Source organism: Cyanistes caeruleus, chromosome 5 (genome assembly GCF_971803275.1).
Source record: "Cyanistes caeruleus chromosome 5, bCyaCae1.hap1.1, whole genome shotgun sequence".
NCBI lineage: Eukaryota > Metazoa > Chordata > Aves > Passeriformes > Paridae > Cyanistes > Cyanistes caeruleus.
The window spans coordinates 46270009-46296489 of record NC_141705.1 but is presented as its reverse complement, the minus strand read 5'-3'; the positions used below and the strand labels follow the sequence as shown (position 1 = coordinate 46296489).

The 26481-nt window shown below is 40.5% G+C and overlaps 2 protein-coding genes across 2 annotated transcripts in view; one reads left to right on the top strand and one right to left on the bottom strand.

The window, feature by feature from the left end:
• MCUB (mitochondrial calcium uniporter dominant negative subunit beta) overlaps nucleotides 1-16710 on the top strand; it is a 37928-nt gene extending 21218 nt beyond the window's left edge. Inside the window, exons 2-8 of the mRNA XM_086887871.1 lie at nucleotides 9494-9569; nucleotides 9829-9999; nucleotides 12739-12843; nucleotides 13053-13213; nucleotides 13912-14115; nucleotides 15434-15550; nucleotides 16508-16710. Coding sequence (XP_086743997.1) covers nucleotides 9494-9569; nucleotides 9829-9999; nucleotides 12739-12843; nucleotides 13053-13213; nucleotides 13912-14115; nucleotides 15434-15550; nucleotides 16508-16585 — 912 coding nt within the window. The 3' untranslated portion in view covers nucleotides 16586-16710. The remainder of the gene's footprint in view (nucleotides 1-9493; nucleotides 9570-9828; nucleotides 10000-12738; nucleotides 12844-13052; nucleotides 13214-13911; nucleotides 14116-15433; nucleotides 15551-16507) is intronic.
• A 384-nt stretch (nucleotides 16711-17094) lies between these two features.
• On the bottom strand, nucleotides 17095-26345 carry CASP6 (caspase 6). The gene is made up of 8 exons (XM_023924724.2): nucleotides 26084-26345; nucleotides 24902-24943; nucleotides 24114-24156; nucleotides 22530-22679; nucleotides 22014-22090; nucleotides 21394-21569; nucleotides 19138-19294; nucleotides 17095-18544 (listed from the first exon to the last, which is right to left on the bottom strand). Exons 1-8 carry the CDS (start codon nucleotides 26112-26114, stop codon nucleotides 18306-18308), a joined length of 915 nt encoding a protein of 304 aa, XP_023780492.2. The 5' UTR covers nucleotides 26115-26345; the 3' UTR covers nucleotides 17095-18305.
• Nucleotides 26346-26481: the final 136 nt, after the last annotated feature.

Here is a 26481-nt window from a genome sequence, read left to right as displayed (position 1 = left end):
CTTCAATTTATATCCTTGAAGGCAAATGTCCTTGTAATATTGACTTGAAAGCTGTCTTCCTCCTTTTTGTAAAGGAGTATTCTCTGACACTGAGAAAGGTGCAATAATCCATTTCAAATTCTAAAATTTGACAGACTGGAGGTGGGAACAAGTAAGGCCTAACTGGACTCCCAGCATACCAATTACTAATACCTCCTAAAAAGAACGTCTTTAAATTGTAAAGAGGATGGCACAAAATAAACTGTGAATGCAGTGATGGCACATTTGATGTGGCTGTGTAAGAGCTCCTACCTGCTGCTGTTTGTGGTTTACTATTCTCAGTGTCTAGAGCAAAATAAGTGTCATTATTTCCATCTTAGAGGTGCAGTAACATGTTCAAGGTTTCCCAGTAAGCCACCAAACCCAGTGTTGTTTCAATACAATATAAAAATAAAATAAAATAAAATTATAAGATGTAAAAAATAAGGTCCACCATCTGGAAACATAGACTGTAAATGATAGGTATGTCCTGCAAAGTGACTGTTGTGAAAGAGGCATGAGATTAGTGATGGCTGTATTTGAACTTCATCTTCTTATACTGTTTGTGGTTGTTTCTCTTATGATAGTAAGTTTTTTTGAAAAAAACACTAGAAACCTCTACAGGAAAACTTCATTTTTTGTTTGCTTTGCCTGCTCTGTAGAAAGAGATAAATGTGCAAGCATGTTATACAGAGTAAAACTGAAGGTCAGAACAATAGCTCAGTGTATCACAACCAGTACTGGTTGTTGATTTCAGAATTTCATTTCTGTCTGTATGCTTTGTGCTTTTACTCCTGAAGGAAGAAGATAAAAATCTGTGATGGATTTGGTGTTGCAAATGAGTTCAACTCAGTCACTGGTTCAGCTAAATTATGTTTCTAAAACATTGATGCCAACAGCTGAAACACGGAAGTGGATAGTATCACCAAAGCCACAGCCATTTGATGGTTTTAGATTAAAATAGCTTCTTTAATAGCAGTGGGAAACATAGATTTTCAAAAGAAAACAAAAAATAAAGCAAAAATGTATCCTTTTTGACATCTGACAACATTTTGGTGCATCTCTGGGAATGGCAATGTTGAGACCTCTGTCCACAAGTATTTGGGAGTGATGGGTCCTTAGACACAAGTCAAGAAGTGCCAAGAACATACATGCTCATTGGACCTTTGCTGAAGTGTTGGGCTAGCGAGGCCTCTGCACTCTTGGCAGTGTTTCATGCCAGAGTGGTTGGATCTCTGCAGTGACTACTTTTTGGTCAGGATTGCTCTTGAAGCTAGTACTCCCAGCAGAACTCTCTTGCACAAGTAGATGGTTTTAAACTTCCCTGCTAGATGAATTTCCTGGTTTTAAATCTATTAATGTAGATTTCTGATAAGGACTTTGAATGAAGTTATCTTCTTCTGTAAGTTGGTCTTGCTAAACCAAATTTGTTGCAACTGCTCTGCAAAGTGTGTGTGAAGGCTGGAAGCTCTTGAAACAGCTGCATTTGTAGTTGCCCCTTTCATCTTATTCCTTAGAAATGTTTACTTCCTTTGGTTTTGTCTGATTTTGTTATGTTTGTCTGAATTCATTATGTTTCTACTGTCAGACTCTCTTACATGGCAGCTCTGTGGTTTGTGACACCACCTGTTGAAGTTTCTATGAAGTTGTGATTTTAAGTTTGCAGTTGGTTGCTCACTGTGGATGTTCTCATAGTGTCTACCCTAGACATTTTTAAAAAACATTATTCATTAGAAACTATCAAAAGGGAAAGTATTAGGATTCTCTGTTTACTTCAGTTCTTGTGCCTTTGTTTTCTTGGGTTACTTTCTAACAAGGGTAAAAAGTGTCTTCTGTACTCCCTGCAAGTAGTTTGAGCATCCACAGGAGTGTAGCAGCATATAAAGCTGGAATATAAACTAAGTTCCATTTTGGAATTGCTTTATAACTATCTGTTATAAAGGATACAGTATGTCTACATCCTAATGCCAGCTGCTAGTAGAGAAAGGCATTTGATTTGATCTAGTCTGTCAGTTTTTTGTTCTGCTCCTACTTTTTTTCTTTTTTAATTTTTTTTTTTTCTGTAGACAAGCAATCAGAAGAAATATGTGTTTTCCCTTTGGAAAGGTACCTTTTACAGCTGCCTGCAAAAAACATGGGTTCTTAGGTGTTTGGGCTAGTTTAATTGCAGACCTTTAAAGACAAAAAAAAAAAGGAAATATGGTGTTTCTAAAACCATCAATATATGATGTGCAATTTTTGAATAATGATTTAGACAATACATTTCTGGAACTGTTGTGGCAGGAGAAAAAAGTGAAACTTCTCTAATAGTACAACAACAGATAGTCCCAGTGTAATTTAAAGCAAATCTAAATTTGACTAAGCCAGACGTGGACTGTTACTGTCCTCTTTGTCTTAGGTTTGATCCCTAACATTTTCCTGCCCCTCCAAATAATAATTAACAGTCTGCATTGCCAAGAAAACTTCTGCCTTAGGGGTGATGGTGTTTGGGCAGGAGAAATTGCTAGCTGTGGGAAATGCTCTTCAAGAGAGCAAAGTTTCTCTGCTATTTCATAGAATAGTGCAGTTAAGTTTTCAGGGAGTGGAAGAAGTGATGCACTTCCGTGGGACAAATTAAAAATCCTGTCTGTGCTGGCAGATTAGTCTTTTGAGCTAGACTATTTTGGGGAACAGATGGTACAGCTCTTGTATGTAGGCTTGCTTTTGCTTTTGATAAAGCACTAATACATTTTCATGCTATAATCCCTCCCTCTCAAATTCTTAGCCCTGTGTGATTTGCAAACTACATTTGAGGTGTTGCATCCTATCTTTCCCTCTGAAAATAAAGTAGATTGGGAAGAACAGCAGCTTTCAGACAAGCAGACTTCATTGAAACTGGATGAAGATGCGATATTTCCAATAATGTAAAACTTCAGACTCAGAAGAGATTTAAAATCTGCTTTTCTTCGTAGGAAGAGAAGAAAAAATGATACTGATAAAATTGATAAAATAATAAGACACAGTGGTGCTGCTCCTAAAAATGCAACTGTCTTGTTTTTAGGCGTGTTTTTACACTGGTTTGGAGATGAGCTTGTTTTGAAAAGGGGGAATATCTGTACCTTCAGAGTAGTCTCCAGAAGATACCATAGGCAGATGCTGTCAGCTAATGTTCATCCTTCTCATCTCCTCAGCACTTGTGATGTTGCTTCTTTGCAGTGAGGATTCACTGCAGTGAGGAGTTACTGAAATAATACTTTTGGTTAGAGGAGGGCGAGGCTTAATTTCAGCCTGCTTGAAATGTCAGTGTTTTCAGCATCTATTTTTATGGCTTGTAAAATGATGTGGATGCAAATCTTGGTGCTTCCCTAGAGCTCTGCATCCACAGGTGCCTGGTGTAGTCAGATGACCTTAGTGAGATACACTTCCTCAAGAAGAGGGACTTTTGTATCTGTTGCACAATGGATTCTCTCCCCTGAATGCACCCAGTGCAGCAGGGTGTGGATATAGGCAGGGAGTGGATGAGAGAGCACAGAGGAGTAGTGAGGGAGCAGAATGCAGCTGGAGGATGCACATCTGCCCAGCAGGAGATTAGGTGGAAGGTCTCTCTGGCAAAACCCCGCTGCAGTGATGGGTGACCTGCTGGACCTTCATAAAAGAGGTTCTTGGTGGCCAGTTGCCTCAATGTACTTGTCATAGCTGTCATTTTGGTCATTGGTAGTGTTTGGCTGATTAAATCTGGTGGTAGCTGTTCTTCGAATCTGAGCAGAGGCAGGAAATGAAAGATCAGCAGGGATGATAAAGGCACAAAAAATAACAGCCACATGAAACAAAAATTTTGATTGCTTGGGCTGTTTTATTGGGTTTTAACAGTGCTGTAAGGCAAGTGAGTTTTGAGGAAAAGCAATATGAATCCTGTATTGCTCTTGCTTCTTCCAGATCACTGGAACATACATACTGCTGTTGAAGCTACTGCTTTGCTGGAAGACACCTGCTGGTTATTTCTTTTACAGTTGATTTGTACTGAGGAAGGGGTTAAAAATATTGCAGATTTCAAGTTAGATGCATTAAAAGGATTGAAATGTAAATATATTGAATTATAAATGCTGCAGTGTAGTTCCGACAGTGCCTTTTGGAACAGCTGGGAGAAGGTATTCGCTGCATGGCCCATTTGAGACAGGAAAACTCCCAGGAAAAGAAAAAAAATCTGTCCTCTTTTTGGTTTTTTTTGTCCTAGGAAAGAGAAATATATCTTAAATATTCCCAGGTGTCAAAAGTATCTTCCTTGGCTGCATCGGGGTGTGTTGGTATATAGGGGTATTATGACAGAATGAGTGATGTGTCTGTTGAAGGGATTTGGTTTGAGTTGGGCTTAATTTAAGTTGGACTTCCAGAAATCTGAGCAATGTGCTCTGAAGCTGCTGTTTGCATTGAGGCTGTTGTTGCCTGATCATCTAAATCAGTTCTGGAACCAGTGAAGAAACAATGGCAATCCTTAAAGTGTAAAGAAAGACAAATGAAAAGTTATTAAGAGAGAAATCATCTGTATCTCAAATGGGTACTTGTAAGATGATTGTAGGTGGTTGTTAGGGCTCCATATGTCTTATTCTCCTGATCATGTAGGATTGCTTACAAAACCAGCACAGAAATTTAACAGCAGATATCTCCAAAATTGTCTTAGTGACTCATTTTAAAAAGGGAAATACCTTACGTGTACTTTTTATAAACTTGGTTGGAACAATGATTCATTCTTGGTTAGCTTGGTTGTGCATGATATATAAACTTAGACTGTGGCAGCACTTCACTTTTTTTCCTCCTGTCCCTTGGTTTTAAACCATTCTGAAATGTCTGTAGATTATTCTGAAACTGCAGATTGTTAGTCTGTAATTATTTAATCTAGGTTGGTTTCCCTTGGAGAATCAGATAGGAGCCAACATAATGAATCTGCAGAGAACTTCTAAGTGTGTTTATCAGAAAAACAGGTAAGTCAATATGGAAAATAAACATAGCTATTTATAGCACATGCCTTCACTGAGACGTGGCTAACACGTACCTGCCCTCATTCTTCTCCTGCCCGTACAAGCAGGCAACATCCAGGGAGGTGACTTGTCCTGCACTCTGCTGCACAACCTGGGTGAGACCAGGATGTGAGAACAGTGGATACTGGGGATGTTGGCTTGTCGGAAAAAAAGCCCCCAAAATTCATTCTTAGGCATTGCAACTACTAGTTTCCTCCATGAATTGTCCTCCTGCTCCTTTCCTGCAGTCCTCTTCAGTAGCTGTGTGGAGGGAGCTGTACCAGGTGTTGGACAAGGACTCCAGGAGATAACTGAGCTCTCCTCTTCTGCCTGTAACACTACACTGCTACAGAAAAGCACACTGCAAGATATGTTTTAATTAGAATGTGTTTTACTGCAGTGTAATTTAGGGTAAATTGCTTGTGCTTTGTGCAGTAGGGCATTTTATTATTGTGCTTTGCCATATCGGATTCTTATCATTGCCTCAGAGAGAAGGAAATGAGAATGTGGGAGACCATTTATGTAACAGTCTGCATTATTTTTGGTGAAGACTACTCATGAGTTTGACTTGGGGCAATCTCTAAAGGATCTCACACTGACGGAATGTAGTACTTCACTTTGTAGTATTGCATGTCCCTTCAGGAAGAGGGCACAGAGTTGAGCTGACTCTGTTTTTGGTTGCTTTCTCTAATCAATGCAAATTATTGGGGACTTGAATGTTGAAGAAACATTGCAGTACTTTTGATGTTGAAATGACAATCAGAAACTATCATATCTTCCAAGATGCATATTAGCAAAGACAAAAATTTCAAAAATATGTGTGCTGGCTAGCTGCATTTTGATTCAGATTTGTTACAATATTTTGGTGTGGTAACTTAAAATTAAGTAAACAATAGTTCAGTGTTCTCAAAAAGTGTCCCAATAACATCTTTTTGTAGAATTCTGTTTTCAAAATAACTTTCTTGGTGTGAAAAATGTTTTTAATTCTATGCTCTCTCTCTTCCCACCCACATGACAATTTTCTACAGAAGTTCGGGTTCCTGATGAGGTTACTGTCTGCATATGCAGTGCTGAGGAAGATCAGAGGCTTTCATTTTGCCTTATATGATAAAGCTGGTAATGATACCAGCTTCTTAGACATAACTGGTCACAAGTGAATTTGAGCTTAAGTTTGCAGGAACAATCACTCAACATCATAAGAGGTAGGTGATTTGGAACAGCTAGCTCCAGAAACTGCAGTGTAGGTTCAGTCATTTGCCACTCCCAAAAGTGAAAAATACAGTATTTCTATTCCAGTCTCTCCCACTCATCATGTCTGGCTGCCTGGTTTTCCAGCTCAGTTAAGCTACTGCATTAGTCCATAAAGCTTTGCTGTAAACCACCAGATTGTTGAAATTTTCGTTCTTGACTTGACAGTGGCAACTTCTCTGCTGTTAGAGACCAGAGGCACCCTTAGCAGAGGAATAACTTCTTTAAACTGCTTATATGTTTTCTGTTTTATACCAACTGGTATTTTTAACAGAATATGTTGGTTTATTTTTATCACAGTTAACACTCCGTGCCTTAAATTCTCATAAGAATTCACTCCCAGGAGAGTCCATGCCTTGAACTGAGTCAAGAGATGTGGCCAATTGCTGCTCCTAGGTATTTTGCATTAGGAAGCAGATATAGCTGAGTGAGAAGGGGTGTTTCACAGCTGAATGCTGTTCCTGAGCCTTTGACTCCTGAACAAAACTGTGGTTGTGTTGGAGGTGTTTTAGCCAGATGTTCTGCCACATGTGTGTTCAAATTGCAGAAAGATGTCGAATAGTTTGCTTAGCCTTTGCATGGTTAGAGGAATTAGCCAAGAGGTTCATGCACTGGCATATAAGAGTTGTTACTAGTGTGCTGTGCTTCTTAGAGTTTCTCAGAGGTTGTGATGCAGTTAATTCAGGGTATACATTCCTGTTCCAGCTCTCACTGATGTTGTTGTGAGGGCAGTCTCATTCTTTTGGTCCTATAGTTTAAGTCTTCCTTGAGCTGCAGTGCTTGCTGACTAATATTTCTTTTCCAGGGGTAGGATAGGGGTCATTCCAAGCATCTCAAAAGGAACAGAATGATTTGCTAATAAATAAATAAAAGCTAATGTTTTAATAACTTCACTGAAAGTGGGGATTTAAGTCTAGAAACAGAGGAAGAAAGACAACCCAGCCCTTCATGCTTCCCAGTTCATCAACCTAGAGTCTTATATGGAAAGAGCTAATTATTTGGAAATTAGTTCAACTCTATGGCTTTTGCCTTTCTTATTCTTTGTGGGTGATTTTAATGGGTAGTCTGCATTTAGAGACAATCTAAAAAAAAAACCCCAATAGAACAGCTCTAGTATATAGAGATTCTTTCAGTGGATCATGAATGGTAATGTCAAAATCTAAAGAATAATGAAATGAACTACTGTAAAGATCTTATTTCAATAAACGTGATTTAATAAGTATTTTAAATTAATATATTAATATCTTGAATTTTCATTAATTGTTGAAAGCATTGTTTCTTCTATATGTAAAGTAGATAATTAATTTCTTTTGTTTGGAATATGGGTAACCTTCAAATACAGGCAGCATGCAGTTCATTGCCTGGGGTGTGTTGGATGATCAGTATCTAGATACTGATTGCAAAGTTACACATTAACTGTCTGTATTAAAATTAGTTCTTTATTATCCCTTGTATATCCCCCTGAAGAAACAGCAGTTCCTGTTATGTTCAAAGCTACTGAGTTTTCCTGTGCACTGTTCCAGATCCTTTGTTAAGGGCTGTCTCCCTCCTCCAGGCTGTGTCCTGCCCTGCTCCAGTGAAAGTCTCTTTCTCTGCTCAAGAAACAGACAAGTTACTGGGTGCATGCTAGCTCTGGGTGGCTGTCAGCATTCCTGCACTCCTACTGTCTACCTTTCTTTGAGCAATACTTTTGTGTTTAACATATTCTGCTGTTTGGTCTAGGATTCGGATTGTCTTTGATACCTGAAAATTACAACACACAAATTTCTCAGTGTTGAAAACTCCCAGAATTATACTTTCTTTAAATCCTGGAAAGTGCTTGTTCCAGGTAAAAAGTTAGGGCAGTGTCAGCATCTTTGAAACACACAGATTCATTTATAGATGATCTTTTTATTTAACCTAATAGCATATTCCTATCCAGACGTCCAAGGCTGTGTTTCTTTAAAAACAAATAAATCATGTGAATGTGGCGAGCAGTGTTCGGCATATTGAATAGCCAGGGCCTTGTGCATTTACAGTTTTGTTTTCCTGCCTTGTCAAAGAATATTATCTTGCAGCCTCTGAAATGTTTTGGCCTTCAGAAAGATGAGCTATAAAGCTCACCAGGGGAAAATCGATCCTTATCATCTCTCCACATTGTTTTCCACCCTCTCCAGCTATCATATTTCAAACCCCAGGCCTTGGTCCAGCCCATGCACAGTTTTTTTAACTGGCTTAGTCAGGAATGTGGTTTCCCTCCTTTTACCTTAGTTTACACTTAGTTTATAACAATAACATCTGTTGTGTGAAATCACTGCAATAAAATTGTCCCTCTCTTTGTGCAGGGAGATGAGCTGTAGAAGGAAATCAGCATTGCACCTTCCACAGCCTGGGTGGACAACTTTAAGTAATGGCTCTAATTAGAGCAGTTTGTCTCCTGTGTTTTGATGTGACTGTGTTGAAGTGTACTGATGGTTTTCCCCAGTGTCTCTGGAAGGGGCAAGCTTTGATATGTGACCCTTAGGCTCAAAAACTCGCTGTCATTGCTGTCCCAGGGCAGAGAGGGTACTCACTGCATCTGGCTGTGCTTCCTTCAGTGTGGTACCACAGCACAGTGATGCTGGTGGTTGCAGCAGCATCTCTCAGCATGCAGTTGAAACAGCCATTCATATTTAAAACATGAAAGATTTTCAGTCTGTATTGTTGTCACTGTCCTTTAGCAGCACAAATCTCAACAGCCAGCTTTTGCTATACAGTATGTAATTATGAAGCAACAGGTAGTGACCTAAGTCCCTTATTATTTTATTTGTGATTGTTGTTCACGATTCAGCAGTGAGTCTTCACTGAAGGAAAGTTGGAAGTTACACTGTGGAATTCTGCCTTTAGGTGCCACAAGGTAGAGGTTTTTCAAGCAGCTGTTTCGTGTGGAGAAGAGAGGAGAGGTTTATTGCAAGAGTTGCATGAAGCACTTCAGAAACACTGCAGTTTTTTTCTTTCTCTCCTTCCCCTTCCCTTTTTCCCTTGAGTTAATTAAACCACAAAAGACAAGAAGTTTTTCTATGGGCAATACCGTAATACCTTTAACGCAGTCTGGATTTGTATAAGGATGGTTTCACCTTTTACATTCAGGCAGACATCTCTGATGTCAGATCACACGGAAGCAGATCACTGTGACAGGCTGGGTGCTGTCTTTAACCAGGTACACCTTGCATCCCAACTATTCTAAGGCAAGTTCCCTTGTGTCTATGTTGCAGGTGGGACTCTGGAGGCACACCGGGGCTTGGAGGGGCCCGGAAGGAGCACCTTACAGCACGCTGGTGCCATCTGATGGTAAGCTTTCACAGCAACTTTTCCCCCTTCCCATCAGTGTCAACAAGCTTTTTATTTATTTTATGAGAGTCTGTGGCATAACATTAGTTGCATGGTTTTAGATACGTCTTCCAGAAATAGAAGTACTATATTAATTTTAAAAATATAGAAAAGTTTTGTCTAATTTTCCTTATTTATCCTTTGTTTTAGAACCAGCTTTACATGAAACTACAACCAACAACACAACTTTTTCACTTAGTTTTCTTTTTTTACCCCCCAGAAGTAACTATTAATTACAGACATGGTCTTCCTGTGATAACTCTTACACTGCCCACAAGAAGTGAACGCTGTCAGTTCACTGTCAAGCCAGTAGTGACCACTGTAGGAGCATTCCTGCAGGATGTGCAAAGAGAAGATAAAGGAATTGAGAGAGCTGAAGTCTTTGCAACAGGTATCCTGTATTTCTGTTATTCCCCAAAACAAATGCATTCCTTTTCAAATGGATTGTACTTCTGTTTTGGAGCATAAGTTCAGTCCTCCATCAGGTTTAGCACTGTTGCTGTTGAAGTAGCTCTTGAATGCTTCTAGGCTTTACTGTTGTTTCAGGTAACTGAGTCCTCTTGAAAAGGCTGATTAAAATTACAGAACTGGATCTATTACTGTAACTCTCCTTTTATGCCAGTAGTGTCCTCTGTTATCCTTTTCAATTAGCTTCTCTTTGTCATGCTCCTGATTTCCTTGGCATCTCTTTCTTTCCTCATCCTCCATGGTAAAAAGAAAGAAAAATAAGGTTACCTACATATCTATGGAAATATTTATTTAGCAGCAGATAACACATAAGCATCAGTAAGGATGCTGTCAGTGAAGGCTGGTCCGGTTTTCATAGCTGGGTGGATTCATAATGTTCTTTTCTTTCTGATTGGTACTACAGAGGGCTGCAGAGGCTTTTAAAGAAACTGAAAATAGACTGATGTTCCCAAGAGGTCAGAAAGCCACAGACCTAAGAGAAGCTGCTTTACTTTCCTTTGTGGGCACATATAGTAAAACAGGAAAATACCCCACAGAGCAATTTATTTATATCCTGTGGAGCAGTGGAGGTGTGATCTGCGTGGATCCCAGTGTGAAGTTTCAGGAGCTTCATGTACACGGGAGTTGGTGTTGGGTTTTTTTGGTCTTGTTTTGCTTTGTTTTGACAGTGTCTGCTAGGGAGCAAAAGTAGAAAATTCTCTTGAAGATAATTTCCTAAAAGACTCTTTATCTTCAGAAGCCACTCTAGGAAATGGTCATTGTGAGCAGCTGCCCTTCCCCTTAGCACAGAAGTTTTTCCCTAAAAAGGATTTCTTAGTGGGGTGAGGCAGAACTTGTGCTGACAGCAGTAAACCTTTGGGTACTGCTGTTGTGCAGACATCCCGGACAGGAGTGTTTGGGATTCACTGCTGGATCGCTTTCCTCTCTGCTGTATCAGCAAAAGCTAACTGTTCCTGCTTCAGTGCAAACATGGGTCCCTTGTGAAGCATGAGGTAATTCCTGCAAGAAACTTACAAATCTGGCATTTTTGGCATGGACAGGCAGCAGATTCCAAAGTGGAGACGAATTTGAGTTGTTTTCACCTCGTCTGATCTGTTTAAACACACTCCTATCCCCTCTGATTTGGGAATACGTAGATTAAAACAGAAGAGTTCTCTGCTCTGTATTTGTCAGGGCAATTGTAATGTTATAGAACAGCTGACATGTTTAATTTATTAGGAAACTGATACTGTAAGGAGAAACTATTGGTCAAGTACTGAGAGTTGAACTTAAACATTAATTATTAAAGAAAAATTACTAAGTTTTGATTTAGTGTAGGCACACTTCTGTGTTATTTAACCATTAAATGAAACCTAGCCTTTGCTGAATTCATCAGTACTGTGTACGATGACTCGTTTTCATTATCTGTGGATTTGGTTTTCATCCTGCAAACCTTTTGTAGACAAAAAATGACCCTTTGTCCACACTGGAACACTTGCTTTTAGGTACAGGATTGAAAGTAGCCTTTGCTTAAACCCTGTGGGGGATTTTCTAAAATAAAATACATCCCTTTCCTCAAAACCTTTCTTCTTTTCAGTTAATAAAGGGTTGCACAGGTTAATAAATCAGTGGTGTATTTTGAACATCCAGAACAAAGAGCCTGTCTGGCACTTTTGAAAAGCATTTTTCCCTTAAATGTTAGAGAAAGAGTTATAAGTGTCACCTTAATAATGTACATGCAAATGAGCCTTGATGTTTTATTACACTGGAAAAGAAAAGAGAAATGAGTGGATGGGCACATTAAAATTTTGGATTGAAAGTGATCGGCTTCTGGGTTTGCTTTGCTACCCACACAGAGTGGGGAGGCGAGCCAGCTGGGGCGTTTGCTTGCAGAGTTCAGTAGTCTAAACTTCATCAGATGGGGCCTGAGGACAGGGTTCTGGTGAACAAATAATTGCAGATGTGGGGCTGTAAGTGAAGCCTTTTATGTAGGGGATGTATGAGGACAAGTGGAGGAGCTGGGGCAGTAGCACTGTGATTAATATCTACGTACAAAAATCTTGGTATTTTGTAGCCTGTTTGGTTACACATGTTGGGAATAAAGCTGCACAACCCTTGGCAAGGGCAGGGGAAGGTGCCCTTTCTGTGTGTAGAAAATGAGAATCATCTCAAACAGTACTGTGGGGCAGCTGCTCCATAGCTTTTCAAACCCTCATGCCACAGTTTTTCAAACTCTCATGCCACAGTGATGTGTCCAGAAGCAGTGGTATGTGGCTCTGGGTGCTTTTGGGCCCTCTGAACCCCAGTGTGCTCCTGGCAGACACTGTTACATGTTCCTGCTAATGAATCCAGAGCTCCTTTTTGGTAGGAGCTGTAAAATTGCATGAAATTTTGTGGGGTACCATTAATATAAATTTCTGCATTAAAAAAATGTAGAAAAGAGTTCTTCAGAGCATCTAAGTTCAACTCCATTCCCTCCACAGGACAGCCCCAAGAATCACACCATGTGTTCTTCCTGACTGTTTAGTATTAGCTACCAGTTCTAAAAGTAGAGTTGCTTCCATTCCCATCTTCCATCTTCACATTACTAGTGAAGAACCCCAGAACTTTTCTGCAGGGTTGTCTGCTAATGTTTAAAACTCCTCATGACAAGTGATCTAGAACTGATATCTTTCTTCTGCAGATGGTAGCAAGGTCTCTGATGCAACCTTGATGGAGGTCTTATTGATGAATGACTTTAAGCTTGTTATCAACAACACAGCATACAGTGTGTCACCTCCTGTAAAAGGTAAGAGCAATTCTTAATAACTGATCATTTCACTTCATTTAGTGAAAGGCATGGGAAGCCTCAGAAAACTGGGACCTGGGAGAATGATGTTTCCCTTTGGCTTTGTCTTTTTACCATTGGATGGTCCTACTTTTGGGGTTAGAGGTGGGGAGAGAATGAAGAAGGGTGTGTTCTTGAAATGGTTTATATGACAAATATTTTCTTTTCAGATAAGCTGAGTAGTGAGCATGCTACTGAAATGGAAGATATCAAATCCTTGGTTCACAGACTGTTTGTAGCTCTACATTTAGAAGATCACCAGATCAGGAAAGAGAGAGAATTGCTACAGAAACTGGACCATCTGAAAGGAGAGCTGCTGCCTCTTGAACAGGTTGGAAAGTGGGGGTACTTTTTTTTTTTTTAACTTGTAAGCATTTCCTTTCATCAGAATTAAGTCCTGTGACAGAATAAAATCAGCATGAATGGCTAGGGTGTGTCTGTTCTGTTTGTTATGTTAACGAGGTCAACTCAAGTAGAATGCAAATTATTTTCAATTCAGTTGTTTTTCTTCCTGCTGTGGACATTAATGGGGTAGAAACACAACACCTGGAGAAAGCTGTCATGAACATGGCTAGTATTGAGATTGAAAGGCCATTTGTTGAAATGTCCTTGAAAGTCACCTGTTGCTTTATGAATTCTGAATACCCATGACAGCAAAAAAACACAGTAGTGGGGTTGACATCATCCATGGCTTAGGATAGTGGACAACAGGACTCCTGCTTTATGAGAGCCAGCCTCAGTGTTACCTAGAAATGCCTTGAATGGCAAATGGAAATCCAACAGATACAGATCCCTAGTAATCCAAAGGGGAAATTAAAAGCAGGAATTCTTGGTGCACAATGGCAAGAAGATCTGGTTGCCCTTGTACTTCAGTGCTTTTGTTTTCTCAGCAGGGTGAGTCAGTAAGAGGTGCTGGTAAGAGATCCTGAGAAAGGATCTAGTCCAGGGGAAGAAAACATAGTTGAGGAACTGTTCATCAGAGGAACACTTATGTTTAGTTGAGCAGGTTTCTGCATTTCTTTTCTTCAGATGAAAGCCAGAATCGTGGACAGTGCAGATGCAAAAACCTCCAGGCTGTTATGGGTTGGCCTAGCTCTGATGTCAACTCAGGGGGGAGCGTTGGCATGGCTCACATGGTGGGTCTACTCTTGGGACATCATGGAGCCAGTCACGTACTTTATCACCTACGGGAGTGCCATGGCTTTCTACGCCTACTTTGTTCTCACCAAGCAGGTGAGTCCTTGTCTTCTAAGTGTCTGGAACATTGAAAAGGAGGAAAACTGATTCTGTGAATCACCATGTTTGAGCTCCGATGAAGCAGAATTCAGTAAGGCCTTGCCATCAGACAGGGACTTGTTTGATCCCTAGTGTGTCTGGATACAAACGTTACATCATGCAGAATCAAGCAGGTACTGCTGCACACAAACTGCAGCTACTGGGGAATGAAAAGTGAGGAAAGAAGTCCTTCCTTTAAAATGTTTGTAGATCACTTTGCATAGTAAATGGCACCTTGGTCACTGCAGTAATGGGAGAGCAACTGGTAGTCCTGTGCCAATTTGTGAATGCTGCCTTACAGCAGCAAATCATCCAACAGTAGTTTTTATTTGCTGAAGTTCATGTATATACAGTGCAGGGTACCAAACTGTTTGGAACTCTGGCAGTTGAATTACTGAAATATACTGAAATATATTTAGTGCCTGAAAAAAATGTTACTGCTCTGCTCTTCATAATCTGGTTTTCCATGACTCAGAGTGAATAGAGGTAAATGTAGGACAGCTGAAATGGAGCAGGAAGCAGGCATTGTGTAAAAGCAAAAAGTTTGCTCATATCTTAGCTTCATAATACAGACTTGTTGTGAAATCCTGTTAAGACTTTGAGAAATGTTTCTTTGTCCTGTTTTAGCTCTGTACTTTACTCTCAAAGTGGACATCATGATGTTGAACTTTCTGTGATGTAAAACTCTTTTTGTTGTGGAATTACGTGGAAGAGTAACCAGCACTTTCTTCCATTGTACCAGTGGATCTATAGACCTTGTGAGACATTAGGTTCCTTCAGTGAAAAGGGGAGATGGATCTGTTTTTATGAAGAGCTGGCTCAGAATGTGAGTTTTACTCCTTCTGACTGGTTTTTAAGAAGGGCTAAGCCATTCCTACTTTTTGTGAGTAGATAAAGAGCTTACTACGTGGTTTTTTGAACAGCTGCTGATGCCATTGCTTAGGACTTTGAAATAAGTCCTCAAAAAGTAGTTCCTGAACTTTGTCTGACTCCTTGGAAGTAGACTCCATTGACTGAGGTGGCCCCAGTCATGAAGATGATGCTATATCTTTATTGTAACTGAAAATCCCTTCAGACATAATAGAAATGATTCTTACTATGTGTTTTAAAAGCCCTTATGGCCTTTAAGAGCATAACTTCATCTGTAGCCTCTTTACAAAACATACATGGGTGCTGGACAAGGTAAGTCCTCCTGAAACAGGCTGAGTTTCTAATGTGCTGACCTCTAGTCAGTTTCCTTGCTAATTGCAAATCGATGTTCTCCTTCCTTCCCCAGGACTACATTTATCCTCATGCTAAGGACAGGCAGTTCCTCCACTACTTCTACCGCAAATCCAAAAAGCAGCGTTTTAATGTGGAACGATACAACAAGCTCAAAGACGACCTAGCAGAGGTATTTAAGTACAGTCCTTCAATAATGACACCACTTCTGGCTTAAGACTTTTTCAGCAAACTCTCAGATAACAGAAAATTAACCTCAAGGCTTGTTATCAAAGCACTGTATTGCTTATCAGCCAGTTTCAGCTGTTCAGATAATCATACAGTGTTTGCTTTTGATGTATAAACTACTTCTGTAGGTCATCAGAAAGGGAGACCTTCATGAATTTAATTTAAAACTAGTCAGTTTATCAGCACGACATCTATTTTTTGCATACTCTAAGTAATGTTGCATTTTTAACAATTTAATACAATAACTTTATTTATTTTAGGCACAGTATGTTTGCTGCACTGCTGTGGTAAACCCATCTCCTCCCTTCTTTGGAAGGAGATTGCCTTGTAGAGTTCAGCATTTGACATCATAACCTTATTCCTTAGCTAAAAGACTTACTAGGATTTACAGAATATGGGTGATTGGACAGAAAAGGTGGTATGTGTACCTAGGAGAAATTTGATGGCCTTCATGAAATAGTTGTAGCAGATCTCTTACTCTTCAATTATTACTCCTGCATCCCATCTTGACAGCCCTATGTTCAATAATATCTCAAAAAAGAAAATGGAAACTACCTCTAATTTTAGCTCAAAACCATAGTTCAGGGTGTAATTTCATGTGCCATAATTGACATAATGTTGCAGTTTGATGCTTTTTCAGTGGCTTGGGGTATGAATTTTTTAACTGTCATTTGAAATTAATGAAAGTAATACTCTGGGGTGTGGGTGAGTGGGTTGATGGGCAGGGTTCATGCTTCTCTCTGCATGACCTGAGCAGGTCTGTCAGTGTTCCCCATCCTCCTTTTGACTGGTTTGGTTCCTTGCTGAAGACCAGTACCTTCTGAGAAAAGAGTGCATGTGTGAAAGAGGACAAAACAGAGGCTGCAGAAGGATGAACTCTCCCTCTCTCTTTCATTGGCAGGCAGAAGAATCCCTAAGGCGTCTGCGCCAACCGCTGCACCTGAGGCTTCCCATCCAGGAAATCAGTGACAAGGACTGACCTTGGTTTGGTCTAGATTGCAGATACCCTTTCGAAGCTGATACCAACATTTAGTTACTCCATAGCACCTGGGTATTTTTGACCACTAAAGTTTTAAAAATTGCAATAAATAGCTTTAAAAGTGATTTGGTCACTTGGTGGTTTGGGTTTGTTTTGCTTGTTTTTCCTTTTCTTTTAACACCCTATGAAGAAACTGCTGAAGCAAAGTTCTTAAAATATTTGTCAAATCCCATTAGTACAATGGAGGCATTCTTACTGCTGGTAAAAGGACAGAACAGGCAAGGATAGCCTTTTTAGTACCATTTACATAACACAACAGTAGCTCATAGGATAATTAACTTCTGCATGGAGTAGTAAGGATTCTTTTCCTGCAATTACTGTTTCCTTTTCCTGGTCTGTGCATTGACTCTTTGTAACACCACAGTTGAAGTTTAGATTAGCATGACAATTAAGCTTTCTTAGTAAATAGTGCTGGAAAAGTAAGGTACCTCAAACTTGTTATAAAACCATTTATATTTCACTGTTGCATTTTATTGAAAGTATTTATCAAAACATTCAAATAGACATGCTCTATAAAAAATTTAAAAGTAGGTGTAGTAAGATTCAACATCTATGACTCAGAACATAGTATATGGAAAGACTTAACTAAAGCAGAGCCAGTAAACCAATTACTTTTTTTCCCCAGGAAAGTGGATTAAGACACATTGCTGAGTTTCAATTCTCTGTTGTCCCTCAGAGGAACAGTTTATAATGTAAGAAAGCCAAAACACACAAACAAAAAAACAAAGAAAAGAAATATTTGCTTCAAGTCAGCACCACTGCAATTACTGATGCTGCAGCAGTAACAATTCCGTAGTGACTATGCACCATCACTTTTATGCACAGTGACAGAGGTATGGCTGATCTTCTCCAGGGCCGAGAGGAAGCCTGATCCACCTCAAAGGCCTGAAGTATAAAGGTTTGCACCTGTTATGTTTTGTAGAGCTGCCTAGAGATGTCCAGCAGCTTTAGCTTTAGAGATATGGACAAGGCAAGCTCACCCTGAGCAAGCTGCACATGGTCTCGTCTCATTACTGCTGTTTTTCTCCTGAGGATACAAAGCACCAGCAAGCTGTAATTGTGCCCCAAGCATAAATTATATTCAAGCAAAAGGAAACCCTTTATTAATCAACCCTACTTGATTAATCCTATATTAATGCTACAATTGTTCTCAAGGAATTAAGTTCCTTTTTAGTGTTGCAAGAAAAAAAACCAGAAAGCCTGATAAAGCAACAATAGTTGTGCATTCTGCTGTCCACAAATTTAAAAAGATGCCCTATAAACATACTCCCTGTAAACTGTGCTCTTGGAGGAAGACAAGTTAATCTAATGTAATATTAGAAATGTTTTGGAAATAGTAAAATGTGCCATAGTTAGATGGCAATCAACCAAGAAGCTTTTAAGAAAAAAGTAGTCTGGAGCATCAAATTCAATAAAATCTGAGCACCTTCTAATAGTTCAGCACCAGTCAACTTTTCCCAAATTCCCTGAGATTAATTCCCTGGTGTAATTCTAGCTTTAAAATTGCTTTAAGATTTTAGAAACTATTAGGTATACAAACTGTAATGTTTGATCCCAGTGATTTTGCAGACAATCATGCAGAATATTAAGTCTCCTCAACTAAGATAGTATTCCTTACTTCTGCAGCAAGTAGTAGTAATGGTCATCACTGCTAAATAACCTACTTAGATTTTGGATGAAAATACAACTTCTTAGTTAACATTGAGGCAAAACAAGGAATCTGTTTTTTCCCTCTAGCATTAGCGTCTCTGCAGATATCCACCCTGCGATATGACACTTTCCTGTTAACAACAGTAAGAAGTTCTGTGAACTCCAAGGAAGATCCATGCTTCCTAAGGGTCTCACACAAATCTTGGATGTACCAGGAGCCATTTACAGTATCACGATGAGAATAGTAGCCTAGAGTAGAAAAAGAACATAAAATTACATTCAAATATAAGTAGTGATAACTTCTTGGAAAAGTATTTATGAGAGTCACTGTTTGCTAGCTACCATCAATAAGGAATTACTAATGGGTGCAAATCTTACTTTGCCAATTATGTAATTTCACTGCAAATTGTAGATGGGAAATGGTTTTGGTACCACTTGTAGTGCCCAGCTAAGAGGAACGTGATTCGGGGATTGGTAGCTTACAGGACTGCATCTCTGTAAGAGCAGATGGGACTGACAATGTACATGGGGGACATGGCACATGTAGTGCAGGGAAATTTATAAGCCACCAGAATCCTGGAAAAGAGATGGATGTTTGCTGTCAGGAGGCAGCTCAGCCACAAGACTGATGACAATGCTTTTGTTTGGCAAGTTTAATGCTTCATAATTTACTTGCACTTTTCTTTAGTACATAACACTCTTCCCCAGACAAGTTGCTACTTATCAGACATGTTAATCAGATGACCTGGAACTGTTCTCATTTTTTGGACTGCAAAATGAAGAAGTGTTCAGGGTTGCTACAATGAAGTATCAGACACTGGATGTAAAATACTAGAACTTACCTTGCGCCACAGAGTAGCACATGATAAAGTCTGCACCAGCTGGCAGAGTATACACACCAGCTGCATCCACTTCAGTCTCGTTGACAAGGGATTCATTGCTGCTGTCTGTTGAGTCGTGAGCAATGACCGGATCATCATGTTTATCACCTCGACAGGCCTGTTGGTGAGAAGTGTTGTTATGCTTGCACCCCTGCTGAGCTCACTGTTGATGTGATAATTCTGACACTAACCAGAGGCACTTCTGTTCAGCTAGGTGTGCAACATCAGCATGACTCTGCCTTCAGAAAGGCCCATTTACTACTCTGTCTCTTAAAATGTTGGGGACAAAGACCACTGAAAGCTCAAAGATGATCTCAGAATCACTACAATGGGAAGGGATCTCTTGAGATCCCCACCCCCTGACTCAAGCAGTGTTAGCTGTTGTCCAGGACTGTGCCCAGTCAGCTTCTGAGGATCTTCCTAGGTGGAGACTCCACAATTTGTATGGATGACCTCTTCCAGTCTTTAACAACCTTACAGTAAAAAAAAAAAAGTGTTTTCTTGTGGTTTAATTTGTTCCAGCTGCCTCTTAACCTGTCACTTGGGTACCACTGAAAAGAGCCTGTCTCCCTCTTATTCCCTCCCACCAGGTGTGTAGAACATTGGTAAGGTTCCCCTGAGCCATCTCCTCCAAGCTGAGCAGTCCAGCTCTCTCAGCCTCTCCACATATCAAACATGCTCCAGAGTCCTGTAACCATCTTTGTAGCCCTTTGCAGGACTCACTCCAGTAAGTCTGTATTTTTCTTGAACTGGGGAACTCGGGACTGGACACAATACTTCAGATGCAGCCTCACCAGTGCTGAGTAGAGAGGAAGAATTGCCTCCCTTGCTGGCAGTGTTGAATTACTGCTCTGTTACACTTCTGCCCTTAGTGCAGTATCAAATGTATTTGTTGAGGGAGGGTTTTTTGTGAGAAGTCAGTACTGATCCCACTATTGTCAATGATGCGGAAAGGCTACAAATGGAAGTTAACAAGGTGAGAGCACACTCAAAAGATACAAAGGAGCATTACTTCAGAACTACGCTAAAAAAAAAAAAAGACTCTTCTTTACAGTGATGAAGTTCCATCTTGATGTTCTTTCTGATTTCCAGAGGTGCTGTGACAGTTGTGCTGGGAAAGAACTCAGCTGATGAACTACTTAATTAGCTTTTTCATGAGTATATATTATAAATGTTTCCAAGTATTACTTATAATTGAAATTTGAAAGTATTTTTTCCGTCTTTGGCATCAGGTTAAAAAAGAAATAAGGAAATCTGAATGAGTCCTAATGAAAGGTGAATTAACAATATGCTGCTTCTTGCAGCAACCCTGTGCCCTAAGGAAGCTTTCATTTGGGGAACAAAAAAAGGATAATACTTTTTAATCTGTAAACTACTAGAATTACAATCTGATGAAGGCCAGGTTCATATATGAGTTTGCTAATTGTAATCTGGATAAAAATGGGATTGATCAATCCCTGCATGACCTGGTTTGACCTCACGACTGCTTTGAACAGGAGGCTGGACCAGAGACCTCCTGAGGTACCTCCCAACTTTCCTTCTCCTGTGAACCAAGGAAAGAAACAGGAGGTTACACATGGTCTTTGTCTGACCACTTAGCACAAACAGTATTCCTGAGACACTAAAGACTTAATTTGATTCTTTAGATTCTACAGAGATGCCAGGTATAAGTCATAGACAAAAAACGACAACAACAAATGAAAATCACTACCACCACAAAAACCAACAACCAAAAAGTCCCACAAAAAAAAAAAAAAAGAAAAAGGCAAAAATCAAAAATCCCAAACACAAAACCCAACTTCACTAAGGATCAAGTAAAGGGACTTGCCTGGAAAGAAGCAATGAAGATGCCAAGGTTTGATGGTTTATCATCTTAGCCTAGGGCTGTGAAGTATGCCAAATGGGAACTGAGCTGAGGCTGCACAGAACTTTCTCAAAAAACCCTGGTTCTGCATTCTCTGCTATTAAATACACACTGACAGTCGATCTGACATGTCTGACATGGGCTTAATTTGCGTTTCTTTTTGTAAAATTACTTATTAAATACAGCTTTAATAATAACATTAACAGTAGTACACATTAGGGTTTCTAATAAAAATAGAAGAATCCCTGTCTTAAATGCCTTGTGGAAAGACTGCATCAGGAAAACTGACATCTGTGTTGCAGAAAGACACAAGTCAGCATTAACTACACTGAATTCAGGAATGGACATCTTACCTGAAATATAAATATCTTTGGTTTTCCTACTAAACTCTGGCACTTGTCTCCTCTGAACAGGTCTGTGATTTTCTGAATTTTGATTTTGTCATCATATGCATAAATGTGATCATCCTCACCATGACTCAGGAACACACACACAAAGCAGTCAGCATTGCTGTGGTCATCCCTAGAGGCTGAAACAGTAAAGTGGTGTTTTAATGACAAAACAGTCATATTCAGGTCTAAAAAACACTGTACATTTGTATCATATAATCTAATCCCCAATCAGTCCTTTTTCAAATGGATGTTTTTTTCAGGTAGAGCCATACTGTAGTGATTTCAAGGTGTATTGATTCAAGCTGGCTGAAGGACCACTAACCACAAAAAGAAGAATATAATTATCTTCTCCCAGCTGCATGTATCATCTTTCAGTCTTTAGTGACTTAATTAGTTCTCTCAACAGAAGCTTCACTTACATTGCAATAAAATAATCTTCAGCCTAATCTTTAAGTCCTTCTATTACTAAATTCCTTGTGCACAAAGAATTATTCCAAGTTAGATGAACAGAGAGATTGGTAGAAAAGGTATCTGGGAATTCTGCTGTAATAATTTAGACATAACAATACCTAGTCTCTTACCTTCTTCAATTTTCTGCAGCACATCTTCTGCTTTCAGATCTTCAAAAAGTCTGACTTCAAACCCAAGGTCTGTCAAACTATTGTTCGAACACATCATTATTAGTAAAATCTTGCTCAAATTATATATCAATTGCTACCAACTCAGTTTCTTTCCCTGTGGGGGGATTGACATTTTTATGCATTATTTATGAACAAAACTACTGAAGTTGGTTTTGAATTCAAACTGGTGTCAAGTACAGGTCTCACACCTAAAGTTACTTCAAAGAGTTTGTCCAGAGAAAGCTCTGGACTCACCAAAGTCACTCAGTGGACTTGTGCCAGCAGTTTCTCTGACCTAAAATAATGTGCCTTGAACCTTTTTAATTATGGCTTTCTTCATCCAAGTTGCATAGGTGCTATGTCTGCCAAATCCCCTGGTCTCTACATAAACACAAGGTTTAGGTAACTCCTTAATTTGACCACAGTTTCTAAAGCTTAGATTTTTTTAAGGGTTAGTAGAGCAACCAAGTTTCCTACCTGCGTTTCAGACTGTTTCTGTCTGCCATAGTCCCACGTCTGTCTTGCAGCATTAAACGCCAAAAAAAGTGTTCGTGATTGAAGATTAATGCAACTCCTCTTCTCTGATGGTTCATTTTGTATTCCACTGCAGGATCAAGTGATTGTTTGCTGCCACAGATGGAAAATATTCTTGGTAAATGGGGCTGCTTGGTTAAGGCACATAATGGTGCATTTCAGACATGGCTCCAATTCTCCCTGTTATGTGTTTAGCTAAATATTAACATAATTGGATAGTGCACAGGTATGTATTTGGAATTGTCTGTGATTTGCTTCAAGTTTTTCTAAGTAAATCAAGTGCTGCATTGTAATCATTGTAATTTGTGTTAGCATTCTGCAATTTTATTGGTTTATGAGCAAAACACAGCATAGGATGTGTGACAGCACACTCTGGACTTGGCTGTAGATGCAAAAGTTTGTAAGTGTTGACATGGCTGTAATTAGAAAGACAAAGCAGACAATCTTTCTGCTTTTGTACTTATTGGTGCAGAAAACAGAAACTGAAACACTTCTGGCAATGGACAGGTCCAGAGTTCGAGGTACATGGAATGACAGTCAAGGTCATGCTGCCCTAGGACTAGCTCTAGTCACAGATGTCATTTTTCCCATGTTAATACTTTCTTTCATGCTATGGAATATTCAGGTCTGGTGCAATTACAGGAGAAAGTAATTTAGAATATTTGCCTACAAATGCTCAAGATCAGAGTTTCATTGGCAAATGCTTTTGCTTCACAACAGAATTACCATCGTTACCCACAGACTATCTCTGCTTCTCCACTTTCTTATGAGAATCCTCTTAATGAAACATCTTTTTGTAACATCTACATAAGAATTCAGACAGAAAACAGGAATTTGGGATGACTGTTCAAAATCAGGGAGGTTCTACAATGTTCTACAATGTTGGCTGGATAACCAGTAAGAGAAGTTGGGTGCTTTATCACATTCTTCCCGTTCTGAGTACCAAACACGAAAATTGTGAAGATTATAAATTTTAACCTTGTAATTATGAACAATTTCACCTGTACCAGTACCAGATTTTTTTCAGATTTTTGCAATTTCTCTTCCTTAGGATTTGGCTAGGTGCATGGCTAGTAAGGATTTTGGACAGTTTGGTTGCTGGATCCTGTGAATGACCATTGAAGGATGATTCCCTAAATAGCTCTTTCTCTACTCAGCTGTATGTATGAGGCAAAGTTATCAGGCAGGTAGTTTACTGTTTTCAGGGCTTTCATGGTCCACTTCCCCTCCTTCCAGAGAAATACATTCCTGTGCTGCAGTCTACCACTTAGTCTGTCCAGTGGCTCCCTACATTGTGATAGTCTTTGCACATTGCCTAAAATAAAAAGAGAACACTCCACATAGTCCCTTCCACATGCCTTCACAATAAGGGTGCTTCTGCATCTGGTGTAGCTAAAACCAGAAACATGATTTTTAAGTGGGTGGAGTTGAATGAAATAATTCTGATGAATTCTTAACTAAAATCAGAAAACCCTGCACTGACCTGAGTCCTTTGGGACATCTCTGTCACTGCCACCAGAACTTTACCTTATATTGAATGCATCTACTTCTGTGATGTTCTCATTTCCATCTGTTAGAGAAATCAATAAGTTATTTAGCCATAAAATCATTCATTAAAAACAAACAAAACCAATTTGAACTTATGCATCCAGCCTTAAAGTTTAGCTGTTAATATGAACCAAAAGCTCATTCAGACATCAGGTAAGTAGGCATGCTCATTAGTGTTTGTCTGCACCCACAGCTTTTGGAGGCTGTTCTGGAAGTTCTGACTCCAACAGTCCGAATTTCAGGTGGTCAAGACATGCATATTTTCTATCTGTCTGTGTATCTGTCCCTATATAAACATATTCAGAGGTTATGATTTTATATATCTAACTGGCTGGCTGTATTTTTTAAAGGAACTCTAACTCGACAGTTACTATTTTACATAACTCAAAAATATGCTGGTGTTTCTTTTCTTTTAGTAATGCTGCTAATACAAAACTGAGCATTCTCTTTGAGGTTGGATGCAGCACATGAGTCACAGTTTATAGTGTTAACAGCTATAGACAACTGAGAAGGGACAAGATTTAAACCTTTTATTCTGTTGAACTGTACAGACTTTAAATACCTCCAGTACAGAACAGACATAAAAGTAACAGTGTGGCAATAACAAGGAACATGCACATCTTTGGACTGTGCAGAATTACAGATTTGCAGACAGGCCAAAATACTTGTTCCTCTCACTTAAGCATCTCAGTGGGCTATTAAATCACTACTACTACTGGTAGAGACTAATTACCACATTATGAGAACTGTATACATAAACACTGTACCTGTGGTGGGTAATGCAGGTCTGCTGTCCAGCTGGACATGGCCTGCAATTTTAAGAAGAATCACAGTTACATGTATTTTACAAACAAGCTAGTATTTTACAATACTAGCTCTTCACATCTATTTTTCAAATGTTATTAATGCCTTTTGCAAAACTAACATAGCTATGTATTGACAGAAGACAAAAGTTCTTGCGATACACTTCCCCCCAAAACAGATCATAAAATTTTATAGTCATCAAACTTTAAGGCAGAAAATGTAGACAAAGGAGGAATAGAACTCCTGAGCTACAGGAAACTAGGAAACTTTAGTTTTCCCGTTAATTTAATCCTGTTTAGTAACTTCCTATATGAGAGGGACAACTTTCATTGTCTTACACAGGAACCAGCTTGTTCCAAAATCTGATTGAGACCAACGGGACTAATTGTCTTTAATTTCGTGAAGGTGGATTGCTTCAAAGGAATCAAAAGTCAGGTATGCACCCGGATACACTGGAATCTCACAGAATCTTTCCCTGGATGCCTTTCCGACTCAGCACCGAGACCAGAGGGCACGCTGGACCAAGGCACTTCGAATGGCACACAAAAGAAGTCCCTTTAAGCCTAGCTGCATCTCCAGGAACCCGACTCGAGTTCTGCTGCCCTGACTTCTCCTTCCCTCCTGTTGCCGTGCCGGGGAGCCGGAGGGGTTTTCCCCCGGGCGGATTTACGTGCAAATCCATTTCCTCCTCGGCCGCCGCCGTCCCTCGCCACCTTCCCCGCTCCCTTCCTCCGGCAGGAGTGAAGGAAGGAATGAAGTACAGAAGTAAAGGTCCCGCTGCCCATGAGCGCCGGCAGCGCCCTCCGGGCATTGCTCCCACTCTGGGGGCAGCCGGCCTCGGTGCCCCCGCCCCTGGCAGACATTCCCCATCCCGCTCCTGCCCCGCCAGGAGCCCCATATCCCGGCCCCATATCCCGGCCCCATATCCCAGCCCCATATCCCAGCCTCATATCCCGGCCCCATATCCCGGCCCCATATCCCGGCCCCATATCCCGGCCCCATATCCCAGCCCCATATCCCGGCCCCATATCCCGGCCCCATATCCCGGCCCCATATCCCGGCCGCATCCCGGCCCCATATCCCGGCCCCATATCCCGGCCCCATATCCCGGCCCCATATCCCGGCCGTCCCCTCCGCACACGCACCCGCCGGCGGCCGCCGCTCCTCGCCCGACATGGCCAGGGACCAGCACCGGCTACACACAAACCCGTCCGAGCCTTCCCTTCTCTTCCTCTCCCCTGCCTTCCGGGGGTCGGCCCGCCTCCTCAGCCCGGGGCGGGCGCTCCTCGCCCTTTGCTCCCGGCCGGCGCCTCCGCCAGGAGCGGGGCGAGGCGCGGGGGAGCGCCGGGCGCGGTGCTAGAGCGAGCCCGGGGTTCCCTGTGCTCCCGTGCTCCTGCCTCGGCCACCGTGGGCGACTAACTGCAGCGGCTCCTACAGAAACATCCTCCTGAAGTGTGGTCACAGCCTCCTCCCGCGTTCACTTGGTTTCCATTTTTCAAACCTCTACTCAAATTCCCATTTTCAGGCGCACAGTGTTTTCTTT

What these genes read in the sequence shown, in the direction of transcription:
- CASP6 (XM_023924724.2), bottom strand. Translation starts at nt 26,114, where the DNA reads ATGTCGGGCGAGGAGCGGCGGCCGCCGGCGG. An exon ending in GCTGCAGAAAATTGAAGAAG is followed by an intron (nt 21,570 to 22,013) that starts GTAAGAGACTAG and finishes TTACTGTTTCAG; the next exon opens with CCTCTAGGGATGACCACAGC. An exon ending in GTGCTACTCTGTGGCGCAAG is followed by an intron (nt 18,545 to 19,137) that starts GTAAGTTCTAGT and finishes TTTCTACTCTAG; the next exon opens with GCTACTATTCTCATCGTGAT.